This window comes from Pipistrellus kuhlii, unplaced genomic scaffold (genome assembly GCF_014108245.1).
Source record: "Pipistrellus kuhlii isolate mPipKuh1 unplaced genomic scaffold, mPipKuh1.p scaffold_m20_p_18, whole genome shotgun sequence".
In the NCBI taxonomy this organism is placed as follows: domain Eukaryota; kingdom Metazoa; phylum Chordata; class Mammalia; order Chiroptera; family Vespertilionidae; genus Pipistrellus; species Pipistrellus kuhlii.
The window spans coordinates 22189134-22209726 of NW_023425493.1; the positions used below are offsets into that span (position 1 = coordinate 22189134).

The following is a 20593-nucleotide window of genomic DNA, read 5'->3' on the forward strand; positions in this document are numbered from 1 at the left end:
AGAAAGAAGAATATTAAATAAATAAATTTGGGTACCATAAGTAAATCCCCCCCATAAGAAAACCTTTAAATGTTTACATTGTTTGTAATAATAATCAAAAGGGCCAAGCTTTAATCAAACTACTCCCATAAATTATTTCTAGAATTTCCATTTGACATGAACAAATCAGTTCTTCCCCCCCAACCAACCACAAAGTGTCTTCAGTACTGTGTAATGAATGACCAAGACTCTTGTAACTTCTACAGCAGGTAGATATCCATTACTTAGGTATTTTGTTCACGCAGCAAGGTATTGTACTGCATGGCTCTGGCACCCAGTTCATAGAGCTAATAAACACATCATGATGATAAGGTTTGAACTCTAGCACAAAATGACTTTATGTGAGCAATACAATAGGAAGATGTGAGCTCCTGGTCATTGTAAGACAATGCCATCATGGATTTAAGTTTCACTGTGATCTAATATTAACATCCAGTACCAACTGTACTCATGAGTCCCACTGAAAGTCCCACTGAGTACTTTTGAATACTTTGCATTAAATCTTCAAAACCATTCTAGACACGTTAAAAAAGTCATCTCCAGAGGTTGTGTCTCTCCTGGGCCCGCGACTCTTCCAGATGTTGTTTAGAAATGATAAAATATTCACCAACACCACAAAAGCAATATGGTGTCATTTAAATCTGTGATCTCATTAGCTGCAATAAAAAAAATCCCAATGATTCTAGTTTTTCACAAAACTTGTCCTACAGCTTCTCAACTATTTCATTAAAATGACAGGCAATGTTATGTCTGGTTAGATTTCCATTTCCAAGTGATTTTTATTCTTTTTTTTTTTTTTTTTTTTTCAACAAGTATTCCCACATGTTTATTTAGTAAAGCTGGTTTTCATAAAACAACAAAAGAAAACTACTACAAGCAACAATAGTGAAAACCAGATTAAGCAGGACCTTTTACCTACTTTCCCTGTGACATCAGCCCTTCATGGGTGGAATGGGTCCGTGGGCAGAGAAAGGCGCCTTGAAGGAACCTCCCAGTTCCCTGTCTGATGTCAACTAGTATAATTAATTGAACACATTGGCCAGTGGAGGGGTACAGGGGAGGGGGGCAGTGTGGCATGTCTTTCTGGGACCAGCCCAGTTCTCCCTGGGAGAGCTGAGGCCATACAGTCTTACCAGGATGTGAATCTCAGGCTGAGGATGAGGTGTGACTTCCCAGATGAATGCACATCATTTACTGGTCCAACAGACACTTTATAAAAACTTTCATCTATAAACACCTCTGACTCCAGGAAATTTTTTCTTACTTAATACATAGTAGCTGCATTTCACAATAGAATTCCCAAAGTCATAAATTAAGTCTTGATAACAAGTAGTCCTTTTTCAAGACTGTTGTTATTCTACATAATTCTCATATGGATGCCATAAACTGTATTCTGTTTTCTGAGACACATTTGGTACATGACTTATATAAACATCTTTGATTTTATTTCAAAGTGATCCTAAACAAAGCTTATATAATATTGTATTACAAAAAAAGTTAACAAGGAGTTATCTTAGAGGGCTGAATTTGGGACGGGCAAACATTATCACCTCAGTGGCATTCTAGGTTCTGAGCAACTCTGTAAGAAAGTGAGAACTACAGTTTTCTTATGGTTTGCTCCATTATTTACATGCATTTTTTAAAAAGATTGTTTTATTGCTTTTTAGAGAGAGGGGAATAGAGAGGGAAAGAGAGAAAGAAACATTGGTGTGAGGCATCGATCCAGTGCCCAACAACCTTTGGGTGCACAGGACAACACCAACCAGGGCTACACACATTTTTATCTCTTACAAGATGTGCATACAATACGTGAGTCATGTCAGTGTCCATCTTACTCAGGATGTGCTCTCTATGCTGGTATAAAACCTTAAGCTTTATAGCTAAGATGGTGTTTAAGTATGGCAAGCAATGAGTTAAAACAAAATACTAAAATAGGCTTAGTATTTCCATATGGTTCAGAATTTTAACATAAACCAGATGTGGAAATTCCTTAGTATATATGTACCACATTCTATTTATGCAATCCTCTATCAAAGGACACTTTGCTTGTCTCAAACTTAGGGGTATATATACTTTTGTAAATAAATGTTTCCAAGTTTTTTGTGTGTTTTTTTTGGGGGGGCAGGTAGTTACCCAAAAGAGGGATTTCTAGGTCATATGCTAACTATTCTTAATTTTTTGAGGAACCACCATACTGTTTCCAATAGTGGCTGCACCAATCTATAATCCCACCTACAGCGAATGAGGGTTCCTTCTCCACAACATCTCAAACACTTGTTATTACCTGTCTTGATGATAACAGCCATTCTAACAGGTGTGAGGTGGGTATCTCGTTCTAGTTTTGATTTGCATTTCCCTAATTGCTAGTGAGGTTGAACATCTTTTCATATATCTGTTGGCCATTTGAACAGACATGGAGATTCTAACATTAACTTGCCAATCTTTTAATAGTATCTTTTTAAAAAATTGCTTTCACAAATAGTGTGACACTTTGTGAGCGATCAAATTTGACTCTGACCCTTGGGCCAACTGTAATTTACAGGTGGTTGGAGATCTTTGCTTTAAGGAGAGGAATGCTTTTATTTATTTATTTTTATTGAGCTATAATTGACATGTAATATTGTATTAGTTTTGTACACCATAATGATTTGATAAATGTATACGTTGTGGAATGATCACTAACATATGTTTAGTTAACTTCCATCACCAGGACCAGCTGCAAGTTTTTTCTTGTGATGAGAACTTTTAAGATATTCCCCTCTTCGCAGTTTTCAGATACACATTACAGAATTGTTAACTATGTCACCATAGTTACATGATCACACTGTACATGATCACTTCCTTAATCTTCTCTCACTGCTTTTACTAACCACAAGTTCAGGTCACCAATGCTGAGCCCTGCTTCAGAGAGTTGGGTGTCAGCATGACTACAAGTCCCACATCCCACCATTCTGGCTGCTGATTAAACCTTTGATGCCCCATTTCTTCACTTCTCATCCTTCACCCTGAGTGCCAGTCAATGTACATCTTCCTGGACAGCCGTTTGTTTACTAATCCAGTAGCCTTGCATATACTGTGACTTCTGCTTTTAAAAGTTCTTCTTTTCTTGCTCCATTGTCAGGGTGATTAAGGGAATTTTTTGCATACAACTGGATCCCTGCTTTGGTTTTATGGAAATATTATAAGTCTAACTTAAGACTTTGAGAATTTTTACCAATATATCACTAAAAGTTATTAGCAAAATAAAAGATTCCAGACAAGGTTGAAAGCCAAGATTTGCTCTGGCTGACAATGAAGAAAACCATTTATTCAAAATGTCATTTTATTTCCTCAAATGAAAACAATGATTCTGCACTTTTTAAAAATTGTTAAGATGGGTAGAAAAGAGAAAGACATTTCATACTGTAGTCAATGCTGTCACTGCCCTGTCTAGACTCCCTGCATTGAGCAATAGTAGGTAGGATAAAACAAGGGAAAATAAAACAGTGTTTTAAGAAACAGGTAGGATTCTAACCCAGATTACAATTTCATAGTATCTGCTATTTTGTCCTCTCCTGGGAAGTATCTAAACATAGATGGAGAATCCTTGAAACTTTAAACAAACAAACAAACAAACAAACAAACATATTTTATTTATTTTCTTACAGAGAAGGACAGAGAGTTAGAAACATCGATGAGAGAGAATCATCGATCAGCTGTCTCCTGCACACTCCCTACTGGGGATGTGTCCATAACCAAGGTACATGGCCTTGACCAGATTCTAACCTGGGATCTTTCAGTTTGCAGGCTAACACTCTATCCCCTGAGCCAAACCGGTTTCGGCAAATCCTTGGAACTTAAATCAACTTTCAGAAACCTGAGTTATAATTGAGTACCATGTGAATTCTATATAACCTATCTGAAGATCATCTAATATAACTTTTCTGAAAGAACTTATGTTGGGAAGCCTATGGAACAGTAGAGAAAGAAACTGTGCTAGAAGTTTACAAGATCTCTAAATCTGCAATTTCTCGGAAGTTTTACAAATTTTCTAATTTGCACCTCACAGAAATCCAATTAGTGGTATGCATGAAGCCTAGACTAACGAGTAGAAAAATGAGGCCCCAAACTTAAGTCACTGATTACTTTGACCACATCACAGAAGACTAAGAGTTTGATAAGAAATTTACAGGGTGAAACAACACTGGAAATATTGGCCCGACTTCCCCATTCTCTACCTCTAACCATTGAAGTAAAGAGAACGCCTCTCCAAAAGGATTCAGTTAGGAGAACGTTGGCAGAGCAGTCAAAGGTCCCTTTGATTTAGGTTCAGAAATTTACTTTGTAAATAGAATGCATTATACCAAAGAGATAGGAACATAGCCATTAGGGTCAGGGAAATTGAGTTCAGACCTCAGGTTTCTCAATTACTGCTGTGGAAACTTACTTAAGTTTCCTTAATATGGCTGGGAGTCTGTCCCAAAGGGCTAACGATAGTTCTTATTCATAGGGTGGCCAAGAAGATTAAAATAATGCACATAAACTTAGAGTACAGCAAAGGTAAATGTCCCTTAGTGGTAGGAAAACAGTGAACAGGCTCACCTTTCTGGCATTCCCCTTGCGCCAGGTCTCTGGTGTAACCTTGATTTATTACCAATAGGATCTTTTTGTCTTGCTCTATTTTTTTTTTATTCCTGTTTCCTACTCAGGTGATAGTTCCTCAGTGCTTAATTTCTGTTATTTATTATTACTCGGTATTACCTATAAGATGACCAGATGTTCCTCTTAATATCCAATAGATTGCCACTTTGTGGTCCCCACATGTGTACTCATGCACACACAGAGACAACTTTCTATCGGTATTGTTTCTCAAGGGAACCCTAATACATTCTCAAAACTTAGGTTTATACATTTTAATATCTTTCATTTTAAGTAAGAATACCTAAGAATGAAAATGGCCGTTACCTCTCTTAGCCTTGTAGTTGAAAAGAGAATAAAGAACAGAGGAAACTTCACCTTCTTGCTAACATGTGATGGTGTGAGTGCATGTGTGAGTGTGTGTCTGTATGAGTGTGTGTGTGTGTGTGTGTGTGTGTGTGTGTGTGTATAGCGAAAGCAGTTGCTGTAGGATTTAGTTTCTAAGACTAAAAAGAAAATAATGAGAACTGTCAAAGCACATTATTAAGAGGCTGCTTTCTTTTCTGCAGAGCCTAACTGAAAGTGCACAAGTGACTCATCCTGAAGGCTCTTCAGGAGGAACAGTCTGGAACTGGATGGGGGCAGTGCCTTTCTTTAGGAAGGTTGCCTCTAGTTATAGGAAGAAAAGAAATGTTGACATTTCCCTCTAGTGGCAGAAAGGGAATAACATCCACTGAGGAGAACAATGTGAGATGAGTAAGATTAGAATGTTTCAGCAAAGAAAAGAGCTCTCCTTCCTTCCTTCTTGTTCGATATAATTACTGATTGCAGATTGCTAGATATGCATTGCTACAGATAAAGAATTCCCTGAATCAGAGGATTTGTGATTGCATAGGGATAGTTGTGATCAAAGAAGAGAAACCTGACCATTGAGTGGGTCCAGGACAATTTTGTGAAGAAGGTGACAAAATCTTGTGTCTCTTTTTCCAATACTTAGTCTTCACCGAGCATCCAGTGATAACATCATTTGTATTCCTTAGGTTCTACTTCTAAGAATATTCTTATTTTTTCTCTCTTGCTTCTATTCACTTCCCCTCCATCAAAACTTACCTTTCCATGTCCTATTGCCTCATAGTTCTATTCCCTCCCCCCTACTATCCTGCCACCATCAGTGGTTCACAACACCTTGTATTATTACTTAATTCATTTTATTATTTCAAAATTGCATGTTTTTGTGTCTACTTCCCTCATCCCCACTGAATTCTGAAATCTTAACAGGCATGATCAACATTTTACTCATCTTCAAATCACAAATGTCTAGCTCAGTGTCTGGAACTCAGTAAATATTTGTTGAAATAAAGCATGCATGTGTCGATGAATGAATAAATGAATAAAGTTGAAAACAATTTAATAAATTAACAAGCCCATTGATTAAATACATTATCTATATTTTATAGTTGATATTATTAGGGGGATTTCAGGGGAAGGTATTTGAATTCAAAGGTGAAGCTCAAATAAAACAGTAGAATTTAATTGGGAGATTGTTCCTTCTGGGGAGTTTACCAGAATTTAGCCTATTTAAAAATATGTGTGATCAGATGGATAAAAGGACTCATGGATACTTAGCATCATGGATACTTAGCATATGATACACTCTCCACACATTAACAGCATCCTGCAAAGTTTGCTATAATTAGTGATTCTCTTGGGGGTGGGCTGGGGATGGAGAGAATAGAAGGAAACACAAGGCCTGAGAAATCTTACCCTTAGAATGAAAATGACACTCAAAGCTTAAAACCAGACATTGCTCTTCTTACTTTAAAAATTAACTGCTGCTTCTTACTAAGAAAATATTGATCATTTTTGTAGTCATATGCTCTATCACTGAGCTATACCTCCACACCTAATCATTTTTGGATAGCCAATAGGCAATAGACTTTATGACCCAAAGAACACAAAAATGAAGCATAATTAAGTCATATGTCTTTGAGTGAGGAGAGGAAACGACAGCCATGGCTATAGCTCTCAGGAAAAAGCAGTAAAAGAAAACACTTGCCTGCAGAAAGTTAATGTGGCAGAGACATATTTTTCACATCTCAGATGATGATACATGGCTTTCTAGGACATATTTATACTTTAGCGCAAACTCTCTTGCTGAAACCTGTTTGGCTCAGTGGATAGAGCGTCGGCCTTCAAACTGAAGGGTCCCAGGTTCGATTCCAACCAAGGGCATGTACCTTTGTTTCGGGCACATTCTCAATAGGGGGTGTGCAGGAGGCAGCTGGTCGATGTCTCCCTCTCATCGATGTTTCTAGCTCTCTCTTTCCTTTCCTCTCTGTAAAAAATCAATAAAATATATCTTTTTAAAAAAGCAAACTCTCCTAGGGGTATCACATATAATACTAATGCAGTCTCAAAAGTGAGCTGAGAAAACCAAGACAAAATCCCCATGGTAACAATTAGGTAACATTGGTTACATTACCAAAAAAAACACAAAAAAACCATTACTAATGATTAGAGTAATGAAATATAAAAGGCTGCAGCCACTTTGGAAAATACTTCCAGTTCCTCAAAAGTTTAAACATAGAGTATGACCCTGCAATTCCACTTCTAATATACAGTCAAGAGAAATGAAAACATATCCACATAGAAATGTGTGCACAATAATTCATAGCAGCATTAGTCATAATAGCCCCAAAGTGGAAACAACCAAAACATCCTTCAAAGAGTTATTATAGTTCCAGCTGCTTTTTTTTTTTTTTTGGCATGAATTGACAAGCTGGTCCTAAAATTTATATGGAAATGCACAGAACCCTGCAGATTTATAGTTAATTGCTTTTCAATAAGCATGTCATGATAGCTGAGCAGAGAGATAACAATCTTTCTAACAAATGGTGCTGGAACAACTGGATATTCACAGGCAAAAGAATGGAGTTGGACCTCTATTTCAGACTATACATGACAAATTAACTCAAAGTAGATCATAAAGGCAGGTATAAGAGCTAAAAAGAAATAAGACTCTTAGAAGAAATATAGAAGTATCTTCATGACTTTGGGTTAGGAAGTACTTTTTTAGATATGACATCAAAATCACAAGTGACAAAGAAAACAAAGAGAGAAGAAATTGAACTAAATCAAAACTCAAAGCTTTTGTGCTGCAAATATTACCAACAAGAAAATGAGCCGAAACTGGTTTTGCTCGGTGGATAGAGCATTGGGCTGTGGACTGAAACGTCCCAGGTTCAATTCCGGTCAAGGGTATGTGCCTTGGTTGTGGGCACATCCCCAGAAGGAGGTGTGCAGGAGATAGCTGATTGATGTTTCTCTCTCATCAATGTTTCTAACTATCTATCCCTCTCCCTTCCTCTCTGTAAAAAATCAATAAAATATATATTTTTTAAAGAAATTGAAATTTCATTTCAATCCACAAAATGAAAGTTTTGCAAATAATATATGATAATGGGTCTACACCTAACATATACAAAGAACACTCACAACTCAACAATAAGGATAAAAACCCAGTTTAAAAATGGACAAAGGATATGAATAGATATTTCTCTAAAAAAGATATACAGATGGCCAACAAGCTCAACATTATTTGTCATTAGCGAAATGCAAATCAAATTAGCTGCCACTTCACATCCATTAGTATAGCTATAATAAAAGACAGACAATGATACGTGTTAGCAAGGATTTGGGGAAATTGAAATTCTCAGATATTGCTAGTAGAATATAAAAGGGTACAGCCACTTTGGAAAATACTTTCAGTTCCTCAAAAATTTAAACATAGAGTAACCACATGACCCTGAAATTCTACTTTTAGTATATATCCAAGATAAATGAGAACATATCCATACAGAAATGTGTACACAAATATTCATAGCATCATATTCATAATAGCCAAAAAGTGTTAGAAAGCCAAATGTCCATCAACTTGATGAATAAATAAAATGTGGCATATTCATACAATGAGATATAAAAATGAATGAAGTTATGATAATATTGCAACATTGATGACCCTTGAAGACATACATGAAATAAGCCAGTCACAAAAGACCCCACATTGTACAATCCTATTTATCTGGCATTTCCACAATAGGCAAATCCATAGAGCAACAAGTAGATTAGTGGTTTCCAGGATTGGGGGAAGGAGAGAATAGGGAGTGACAACTAATGTGTAGGGGGTTTCTTTAGGAGGTGATTATTATAATTCTTTGGATGATTATAATGCTGATCATTGCACAACTTTGTAAATATACTATACACTATTTAATTGTATACTTTAAAACTGATTTTTATAGCATGTGAATCTCATTTGAAAACTCAAGAGCAGCCTAAATCATGATAGAGCAATACATCTAATATATTGCTGGGATATGTTGGGCATACATACATGTGAGCTGAAGCTTTGTGGCAGGTGATCTGTGGGTGTCAGCAGCCTCACACTCTTCAGCTACCTTAAAATTATTCTTCTGTTGATCTCAGTGTGCTCTTCTCCTCTTTTCTTCCCATATATTCCTTTGTCCTCTACTACATGTAAAGTCATTTCCAGTGTAAATCTTAACTCTGTGTCCATATTCTAGACATCATGAGTTTCAACATGTTCAATGACTGAGTCCAGAAATGGATATAATCCAAGGCAATTATTTTCAAAGTGTATCAAAATTACCGCGGGGAGATAGTCTTTTAGCAATGCAGATTCCAGGACTGCACCCAAACAGGGAGCCTGCCTTGATAAGAAGCAGCCCAAGAGTAGGCACACCCACATCTCAGAACTCTGCCTCCAAAGACTGAGCAAGGCTCCTTGTGGAATTTTTCTTGATTACTCAGTGATGATGATGATGGTCTAGACTGAGTAACAATCACTGAACCTCTGTTTTTGCCATTTACTCTGTCTCCTTTGTCACTGTGCTTTCCTGCCCCTATTCTGACCACCTGGATGCTGCAGGACCAGGGTAAATGCCCAGGAATTCTCCCCCATTCTAAGTGCCCCACAAGGCAATTCTCCCTACTAGGAGCAAAGTCTTTTGTATCAAACACATTCAAGGACCTTCTTTCCTTCTGGGTTTGGAAGAACAGAAGAAGAGCATTCTAACAGGGAGTCAAAGGATACACTATCAGTGGAGCCACTTGCAACCCTAATGAGCAAAATCAGAGGAAAAAACAATTCTCATCTATGTCCCTCAGAGGCAAACAGGAAATCCTTCAGATGGTTATCCGGCTAACATGTTTCAGCAGGGCTATGAATCACTCTATGTCCTGGGTATTTCTAGCGAGTACCTTCACACAGCCTGAGCCCATGAAAGTCTCTGGATCTCTATAATCCCCCTCTGTCCACCTTCCGTCTCTTGGGCAGCCTGACATTTGACAAGGACAGATTCACAGAATAACAATGTTCCAAATGGGTGGCTGGAAAAAGTGACATCACAGGAAACAAGAATCAAATCAGAGGCCGTGCCTGCTGTCTGTATTACAATCAGGTAAGAGCCAATCTGAATAGAAGGCCTCTGAAGCCAACTGAAACATTTAAAAAAAAAAAAAAAAAAACAACCTAATTAGCCCTGACTGGTTTGGTTCAGTGGATAGAGCGTCGGCCTGCAGACTGAAGGGTCCCAGGTTTGATTCAGTCAAGAGCATGTACCTTGGTTGCGGGCACATCCCCAGTGGGGGTGTACAGGAGGCAGCTGATCGATGTTTCTCTCTTATCGATGTTTCTATCTCTCTATCCCTCTCTCTTCCTCTTTGTGAAAATCAATAAAATATATTTTTTTAAAAAACCAATCTAATTAGGCCAGACACTAATGAAATGCTTTTAAAATAATTTTAAGTCTGTTATCATTTTTTACACCACAATAAGGATTTCTTTGAATATTTAAGTGTGCTAAGTTTTAAAAGAAAAGTGGTCCACCTTCCCCTAGTATCATACTTTCTAGAACCACTGACTGGGAGTCACTTCTGGTCCAGCTGCCAAGTTGTACTCGAGTCTTTCTTCCTGGCTGTTCTTTCCTATTCTGAGGCTGAGAATGATGAATAACAACAGTAGCCCTGAGAAGGGCCACCTTTGTCCCTTCATTCATGCACTGTGCTCCACACTAGGGACTGAAAGATTTGCCTCAGGGTAAAGAAAGCAGAGGTAGGACCCTGGGTGTACAGCTACCAGAATGAAGCAGAGGTAGGACCCTGGGTGTACAGTGACCTGGAAAGTACCCGACATTCTGATGTTCAGGCTACATCCTTGATCAATTATATCTGAATCTCTGGCCATGAGACACAAGAACCAGTCTTTAAAAAAAAAAATTCTCCATTGGTTCCAATGAACAGATACAGTTGAGAACTATTAGACAAGAGGAAATAAAAAGATGCCCCTACCACATGGAAATCAAGATCACATGCAATTTGAGTCCATACAATTATCCTACAACCACCAAGTCCCCAGCCCTGCCACCAGTTCCCAGCAGAGGGAGGAACTGCCATTTCCTATATTCATTCTTTTAGCTGTCAATTTCTCTTGACATTTCCCTCCATTTAAGATGCCTTTGAAGTTCACATTAACTTTGTTTTATCTTTATATAATGACTACAGGCCCAGTGCATGAAAACTCATGCACTCAAGGGGGTGGGGTCCTTAGCCCAGCCTGCACCGTCTCACAATCCAGGACCCCTTGGGTAGAGTTCCTAGGCCTGGCCTGAAATCAGGGCCTATTAGGACTTTCCTTCCTCTGGCTGCAGGCAACTGGCCCCACCCTCGCCGCTGCCATTGCTTGCCATCTGTGCAGCATTGCACCCTCCCTGCCTCTGCCATTGGTGGCCTCCCTATGCAGATGACAGGCTGGAGTGCAATGGTTTAGCTGGCCTGGGCCACCCTCTCTTTCTTTGCTGGGGGTGGGGCCAACTGTGCAAGGGGCTGGCTGACTATCTGATCGCCCTTAACCACTGGCCTGCCTACCTGATCACCCCTAACCACTCTACCTGCCTGCCTGATTGCCCCTGACTGCTTGCTTGGGGATGGGGCCAGTCCTGAAAAGTAGTGGTCTGGTCTCTGGTCGTTCTGGTTGTCATGCCTCTGGCCTTTTATTATATAGAACTTTTGTTGTTGTTGTGGGTCCTTGTTTATTATGCTTTTAAAAAATAGTTTATTAATTTTGAGTGAGTGAGAGAGAGAGAGAGAGAGAGAGAGAGAGAGAGAGAAGAGAGAAACATCAATGTGAAAGAGCAATATTAATCAATTGCCTCCTGCATGCCCCGTACTTGGGATTGAGCCCACAACCCAGGCATGTGTCCCAACTGGGAATACAACCAGCAACCTTTTGGTGCATGAGATGATGCCCAAGAAACCAAGCTGCATGGCCAGGGCCATTATTTATTATACTTTTGACAGCAAGGTGAATAAACACTTTTTAATCACAAGTTAACCCCCTCATGAGGGTTCACAGAATGTTTATATGTTACAAAATCTGCATCAGTTAGAAAAAAGTAAGCATGAAGTCTAGACATACTTTCAGTATAGAATACTGGGGCACAAAGGTTTATTTGGTTATACTCTTTTCTCAGGGCATGCTTGCCAACACCTTAGCAGAAAAATACCTTTTCTCATTGAGCAAAAGCATCAGCTTTGTGAGACGGTGCAGGCTGGGCTAAGGACCCCACCTCCTTGAGTGCATGAGTTTTCATGCACTGGGCCTGTAGTCATTATATAAAGATAAAACAAAGTTAATGTGAACTTCAAAGGCATCTTAAATGGAGGGAAATGTCAAGAGAAATTGACAGCTAAAAGAATGAATATAGGAAATGGCAGTTCCTCCCTCTGCTGGGAACTGGTGGCAGGGCTGGGGACTTGGTGGTTGTAGGATAATTGTATGGACTCAAATTGCATGTGATCTTGATTTCCATGTGGTAGGGGCATCTTTTTATTTCCTCTTGTCTAGTAGTTCTCAACTGTGTCTGTTCAGTGGAACCAATTGAGAAGTTTTTTTTTGTTGTTTTTTTTTTTAAAGACTGGTTCTTGTGTCTCATGGCCAGAGATTCAGATATAATTTTAGCCCATAGTGAAGTTGCTGGGATCTGGGATGCAGTATGAGAGCACAATTCCAATTCAGAACCCCCCTCCAAAAATGTCATGGCAGAAGGCTATTTTTGCAATCCACATTCTTATCTCTAGTAAGTAAACCCAATGAGCACGTGAATTTACTTACTCACAGGTGGGCATATCATTTTCAAGTAAAGAAGAAAAACAAACAAAACTTCTAAGTGCAACTTTCATTTAAAAAAAAAAAAAGAGTTAAGTGGTTTGAGAAAAATTTTTCAGAATTTGAGAGAACCACAAAAGTCACCTGTTACCAAGGCCCAACTCCCTATAACAGCCATGACAACATTTCCTTGACCATTTCCAGCCCATTATCTCATATGACCTTTTCCACAATTGAAAAGTTTGAATTGTGAGAGAATTCTTTCAAATCATGTGTTTAAATCTGGCTCTCTAAAACTTCTGCTGTTTATCTGCCCAATAACCCAACACAAAATGAGTCTGTTCCCTTTCTTACTCAGCATTCCTTTAGACATGGAATGACACCACTCCTTCCTTTTTCTGTTTTGGGGTCAAGCTTTCTCACTGTCCTCACTTATTTCCTTTATAAATGATTTCCAAGTGCCTGGTCATTCTGGTCATTTCCCTTTGCTTCAATTTATCAATGCCTCTCTCAAATGTAAGTTCCAGGGATAATACACTCAACAGCAAACGTCTTGACAACTTCACTGTACACCACCACTGATACTCCCTTTGTTGCAGGTCTGTGCCCAACTAAGATAGTATTCGTGTCTTGGTAGCTCTATCTGAGTTGACTCCCATTTAGAAGATATGGATTTTAGTATTGTCCTGAATCCCCTGCCTGATATTACATGAGGCTATCCAATGACTAGGGGAAAATTATGCTGCTCAATGTGAGACCTCACAGGCTTCTAATGTTTTCAGGAGAGCTACCAATGAAGGCAAGAATTCTCTCTTCCTAGATGTTTTTCCAGATGGGATGAAGGGCTTACTTTATAAACTGCATTTTAGGTTTTGACTTGATTTAATGGCTTGTTATCAGAAAGCTCTCCTACAGGAGTTGAGAAAGAGCTTTCCAAGAGCAAATAGGAGCAGCTAAGAGCAGCTTCTGAAAATCTCCTATTTCTTTCCAGGTCCAGTCCAGAAGCTAACTCTCAAGTCTCCCTTCTTTGGGTGCTCATTATTCTGATTATCTTTTTTCTTTTCCTTCTAAACAGTATCCACACTTTATCACAGGGTGAAATGGGACTCTGCAAACACAAGAACTGTAGCTCCAAATGGCCCAATGTATTTTTTTTTTTTACATCACAACATTGTTTATTATGTGAATTTTTTACAATACAAACAAAAAAAATACAGAAATGCAATATATGAATACAGCTAAACGCAGAATGGTGACTTTTTTTCTTTTCAAGAGGCCATGATTTCCATTTCTAGTAAAATAAAGAGGCTGCTCATGGGTAGAAAGAAGTTGGTCGTTAGCTCCACAATTTTGCCTAGAAATGATCTATAAATGCATTTCCCCTTGCTACTTACCATAAAATGTAAAAAGGGAATTAAAGGAAAGTTTCCTTGTTGGTTCCTACCATATGAAAGATGCTATATTCTATTTTAGCAGGGCCAATATATGGAAAATACCTAAATTAAATGTTGTTACAAAAATGAAGAAGTAATGAGACTCTGGCTAAAGAGGGCACTAAATGAGAATAATATATATTTAAAGAATCCAAAACAAATAAACAAACAAACAAAAAAAGGCTGTTGTAAAAAAGCTCTAGGTGCATTGTAAGCATATAGGTTTTTTTTTCCATGTGTATTTTTAAACAATGGAAGTGTCAAAAATAGGGTCAACTGTGTTAGACTAAATTACATTATTGTATATGTTGCATTGGATGGAACCTTTGTATTATAATTATTATAGAGAAGCATAGTTTGCATCATATTATGGCAATTTATCCTCAGTGAAAACATTTCAGAGTCCTTTTATTTTGGAATATCCTGTAAACAGTCAAACCACCAGAACATGATTGTACAATAGTAAAATGTTTTCTTGCATTAAATTGAAGACATCCATTTAAAAAAAGAAAATGTAGGAAAGGTACTTAGAGCTGTTAGTTTCTAAGTACACAACAATACCCTAGACAATTCAAGGCATCTTAATCTCCATCAAGAACAAAAAATAATAATAATTTTTGTCATGCTGTTAAATCCATCATTAAGGATAAAACTGGTGCAAATTGGTCAAACGGATCCAACAAACACTGATGTCCAAGCTGGCATATTGGCAACTAAAACGTAACTGGTGGTCAATAGAGGGTTTAAAAGATCTTCCCTTTCTTCTTGTTCTTTTCCAAGGTTCTTGAAGAGTTCTGTTGTTCTAAAATACGTTGCTGGGCTTCCCAGTTGGCTTTGTCATCTTCAAACTGATGGCGTTTTTCCTCTAATTCTTTGTGCTGTGCTTCCAAATTCTTTTTCATTTGCTCATGGCGCCTTTGGAGCTCAGCTTCAGAGTCCTTCAGTTTCTGAACTTTTTCTTTGACCTTCATCTCACACACCTGTTCCATCTCCATCTCCATCTTCTTCATCTTAGCTACATGCTCCCTTCTTTCTTCTTCCATTTGTGCCAGAGGGCTCTTAGTAAGCTGCCCTTTATACTTGTTATTATCAACTCCATTATAAGTCACAGCTGCCAATTTTCTGCTCCGGTAGTTCTCATAGTGTACATTATTAGTGACATCTTTCAAGTCCTGCATTTGTGTTCTTATCAACATATTTCTTAGAATTGTGAAATCACAATGTTCACCATTTTCAACTTCAGCAACACCCCAAGGATACTGCCTTCCTCTGACCCTTTTGCCATTAACTTCAATGATAGTATTACTACCTACCACAGCAAGAGGTAAACGGTCCTTTATCTTTTTAACAAGCTTATTTTCTTCTTCATCATCTGTCTCTGGAAATTCATATATTTTAATTTTATGTTCTTGGATTTCTTTCATTATCTGTTTTTTAAACTGTTGGCACTCCTCTGGTGTGAGTGTGTCTGCTTTGGCAATAAGTGGGATGATGTTCACTTTCTCATGCAAACGCTTCATAAACTCAATATCCAATGGTTTAAGTCCATGTCCTGAAGGAGCAATGAAGTATAAACAACACTGCACCCTGCTATCAGGCATCTGATGTCTGTTCACTCGAGATTCTGCATTTAGGTAGTCCTCAAATTTACTATCAATGTAGTCGATAATAGGCTGCCAACAATTACTATTATCCACTGCATCTCCAAATCCTGGGGTGTCAACTATTGTGAGCAGCAACTGAACCCCACCTTCTTTGATTAAAACTTTAGATTGTTCCACCTGTACAGTCTTTTTTATTCTATGGGAAGGACCTGGATACTCTGGAGAATACAGATCTGTGAGGAATAATGAGTTGATTAACGTTGACTTTCCCAATCCAGATTCACCCACAACCATAAGTGTGAATTCAAACCCTCTCTTCACTGATTTCCTGTATACTTGATTTGGTAGATTGGCAAATCCCACATAGCCTTCAAGGTTCTTCTGTTGAGCTACCATGGTGCTGCTGTTGACGCTCCTCTCCTCAGCAGCAGCGGATCTCGCACTGACCGACATCCCCTCCCCCTCCGCGACCAGCCCGGGAGCGGAGCAGCCCGCGATTCTCCAAGGCCGCCTACGCCAGTTCCGCGGCGCAGCCGCCGGCGTCGCTGCCCCACTTGCGCAGCCTCCAGATGGCCCAATGTATTCTACCAAGACCTCGGGAATTCCCAGCTCCTCTTGTTCCAGCAAGTACTGACTTTCTAACCTGCAGGGCATCCAGTAAGGTTTGTCTTTTTCAGTAGTCATCCCAAAGTATGAGATGATCTAATCTATCTAGGTCCCTTCTGATTTATTTTAACTTGCTACTGGCAAGCAGGATGGAAAAACAATATGAAACTAAGGCCGAAACACTCCTGATTCAGGAATGTTCTGTGGTTATCACAGTTTATGATCCAAGGCATTTGTAACCCTAATCACTTCTGCATGACTTTAGCATGCTGCTGTCAATCCAAAGAGAATGCAATCATGAAGCATATGTTCAGTGAATGAAGTGGCTGGTATTATAGGCCTTCCCCGAGGTCGCCCACGTACACCCAGATGAACAGGATATTCAGCATCTATCTCTGACCAGTTCTCTGCTTTGCCCACATAAGGGCATACAGAATGTATCCATTTCAATAGGAAAAGAGGCAGAACCCCTGGGTACAGGCTAGGGAGCCTGGACATGTGATGTGGAAGGATGAGGAGGTTCTTTTCTGGTTGCTCTTATTCCCTTAATAGAATGAGCTTAAAAAAAAAAAAAAGAAAGAAAGAAAGTGAAGTGAAGATGTATGGTAAGGTTTGATTGTGTTCTGAAATTAACTAGTGAGACTGGTTGAGGTGAGATAAATTAGATTGATCCACCAAAATCCACCAAAAAATTACTCATTATCTCAGAATTATCAGCTCTCTGTACATCATTTTCCAGATTATATGTAGTCCTTTTGAGTCAACTTTAAAGTGTAATTTACCAGGCATCATCACTTAAATATGAAAAAACGTTTTTGGAAGTCGCTTTAAAGGACAGAGACCAGGAATAACTAAAAGGGAAAGACCCAAGCTCCATTTCATTTTTCTGAGTGGAGATGGTGGAAAATTGCCCATAATAGAATATGGAAATGCCTTTTGCTGGAATGTGCCCTGAGCCCATTTTGTCACATTATAAGATGTAAAGCTGAGTGTTCAATCCACATACTCATCTTTAGTTCTGCAGCTCTCCTCTGCTGCCATGGGTCTCTGTGACTCATCTACAAAACATGACTGAAAGAATGTTGAACTCATCCAAGAAAAATAGGACTCCTTGGGAAGAACGTAGCTTACAGGAGAGCACTTGCCAATGAGAAAATACCAGAATTTTTCATGCATCTCAGGATTTTTTTTAGGCCATGCAGGAGTAGAGGAATGTTACATGCCAATCTCCAGCCCAGGAATGACATGATGCTTCCAGTGAACTTACTTGTCCAGGAGATAGGGGCCCAGCCACATTTAGCCAAGGCCAGGAATGCCACGAGTGAGCTTTGGATAATCTTTTAAAATTTCCCATCCTCCCTTCTAACTAAAAAATAGGTCAACGTTCAGTCTCAAGGCTAGAAAGTAATTGCTTCAATGATGCCCCTTTCCAATGATGCTCAGCTTGGGGATTTTACTGTCAGTATTCCCTGGAAGTCACCCTGCTTGGAGGAAATTAAGAAAATAAAAGCAATTCACACCACCTCACAGTAAGACTGGAGATTTCTCATGTAAACCATTTTGAGAAAAATCTTGGAAACACTAAAAGGTGAAGGGGCAAGACTGTTTCTGTTCAACCAGAATTCTTCAAGCACTAAATTAGATACATATTACTTTAGTCAAGATTTTTACTTTTGTTGTTTCAGATGGTTGATCACCTGAGAGCATCCCTTGATAAGAGATTAGATATTTGTTAATGTGGGAATTAACCTAGAAAAGCACAGTCTAGATTTTGGAATTATGAAACAAGGCTGTCTCTGTAAAGGGACCCTCATCTTCTTCAACTCTCATCCTAAGCAGTGTCCTTATCTGGAGATTCCCCCTGAGTTTCTTATAAGGGCTCAGTAGGAGTGATGTTGATTTTACATCATTAACAGCCACAAAAGCTCTTGAAGGAAGTTCCCTTTTGATTTTACACGAGAGGTTTGACAAGTAGCAAATGACAGCATAGAAGGGGAAGGGGCACACATCTGAGGCTTCCCAGAAGATCTTGAGAAAGGGAAGGCATTCTGAGTAAGGAAGTTTTAGTTCAAAATGAGCTATAAGTTGGCTATTTTATTGAGGCATAGGCCAAGGCATGGGGCTTAAAAATCCTGTTGAGTGCTCCAGGCCCCTTTTCTGGATTTCAGAGAATCATGATTTGTTTTGCTCTGCTTTGTTCTAGGAAGGAGAGAGGAAACAGGACATCTAATCAAGAAATAGTAGAATAGTTCATCTGTTAGAGACTTAGATTTGCTGTGGATGTTCTGAAGGTAGAACTGAAACCAATGAGTAGGAATCAAGAAGAGGTAGATTTCATCCTCACAATTAGTGGAATTTTGCAATAATTAAAATTGCTTGATAAAAGAGGTTGTTTCATTGGGGAATGGATCGCTCTAGCCCACAGCCTTCCCATCAATTCGCATTCAAGCAGAGCTGGGCTGGATATGCAGGGAGCTTTCCACATTGACTAAGACACTGGGGCTGGTTTAGAACAGATTCTGAAACTAGGGAAGCACTTTAGCAATACAGTCCTACTGGATGAGAATCTAGGATAGAAGGGGAGCCTTGTATTGTGCACTTTTAACAAGCTGCCCAAATGATCGGATGGCAGCTCTCTAGGCACTAGGACTCAACCTGGTGTAGGTGAACCAGTAGTCTAAAACTTTATTCTCTGTTCTCTTGGTAAGGTTGTTTTCTGTTTGTTTGTTTGTTTTTTATCATCTCTTGCTCTCTCCTACAAAGCCTTTTTATCCCTATGTGATTAGAGCCAATGACAGAAAACCATATTTTACCATTCTGAAATGTAATTTTGGTTGGCAACCAGTATTTTAGATGACATTAGAAGGTCTCTGCATATGTTAAGATTTTATTATTTAAGATTAATTCATTAACTCTTACATTGTGCTACTGAGAGAAAGCGCAGACTTGGACTAAATGCACTTGTATTGGCTGAGGAGCAGTTTCCTGAACTGGACAGTGTGGTCTGGGAACTAGACTGTGGGATGTCTCTTCCTCACAATGAGGCAAACAGGATATGCTTGATGAAGGGTTTGGGAAGGACCCCTGTGAACTAGGGGAATGTTTGGAAGAAGAAAAAAAAAACCACCTCTGGAAGTCCTTTCAATTCCTATGATTCTATTTTTAAACCTAGCTAAGAACTGCAATATTTAGAGTAAAGCCTGATTCTCACTTCCTTGATGGGGCTACAGAAATAGATGCTTCCTCCCCCCAATCTGGGGAATAAACAAAAAGTCTGGGAGAACAGCCAAGTTTACTCTCAGAGGTCCCCTTTTTTTTTTTTGTTTTTTTTTGTTGTTGTTTTATTCTGCAGTAATAAACCATTCCTTGTCATTGCTTTGACTAATAACCTTAGTGTGACATCATGGAAGGCCTTTCCTATAATGAAGTCACTTTCATGGGGCAGGGGTGAGTGAGCTATTTGTGTAGAAAGCCAGGAAGAACTGAGCTCCCTATTTAAATAAACCTATCTTCTCCAGCCCAACTCCTCACTAGCCCCTATTTTTTCAGCTCTGCAGTAGAAAACCCTCATCTAAAGAAGTGTTTGAAGAAAATATTCCCCCCCCCCCCACTTTCCTGCTTGGATATGATAGATTAAAAAAGAAAATAATACCAACTAAAAACAAACAACCAAAAATCTCACAGGTTGGCTCTCTTCTATAACTTATTTCTCTTTAATTATAAACTTCTGACCAGAAAATAAGTCAGTTCATTAAATGTCTAAGGGTTCAAATGATCTCACGAATTACCTCTTTGATTTAAAATTCAGAGGACTCCACTAGGAATTTCCAAATAGGCTATGCATAAATGTTAGCACATCCACATATCGTTTTTTGCATAAAGGAAGTGATGATAAGCAAGAAATTCATCAATGAGTTAGAAAAAGAAAGTCAGTAGTAAGTAGAATGTTATGTTCTAAGGCTATGGCTTCACCTCAGTGGGCAGCCTATAGAAGCAAGGCTTTATGTTATCAGGATAATTTCTATATAAGTAATCCGTTAAAACATCACCTCTGAAAACCCTGTGATGCTTTTGGTAAGGAAGGAGCATGAGAAGGTGTGTGCATAAAA

General features: G+C 38.8%; 1 protein-coding gene and 1 long non-coding RNA gene across 2 annotated transcripts; one reads left to right on the forward strand and one right to left on the reverse strand.

Moving 5' to 3' along the window:
• Positions 1-13989: 13989 nt before the first annotated feature.
• On the reverse strand, positions 13990-16399 carry LOC118721448 (septin-7-like). The gene has a single exon (XM_036442441.2). It carries the CDS (start codon positions 16329-16331, stop codon positions 15018-15020), a length of 1314 nt encoding a protein of 437 aa, XP_036298334.1. The 5' UTR covers positions 16332-16399; the 3' UTR covers positions 13990-15017.
• Positions 16400-16441: 42 nt separating this feature from the next.
• LOC123652560 lies at positions 16442-18864 on the forward strand. The gene is made up of 2 exons (XR_006741965.1): positions 16442-16540; positions 18688-18864. It is a non-coding gene; the product is annotated as an uncharacterized LOC123652560 (long non-coding RNA).
• Positions 18865-20593: the final 1729 nt, after the last annotated feature.

Coding starts and splice junctions, on each gene's coding strand:
- LOC118721448 (XM_036442441.2), bottom strand. CDS start 16,331: ATGTCGGTCAGTGCGAGATCCGCTGCTGCTGAGGAGAGGAGCGTCAAC.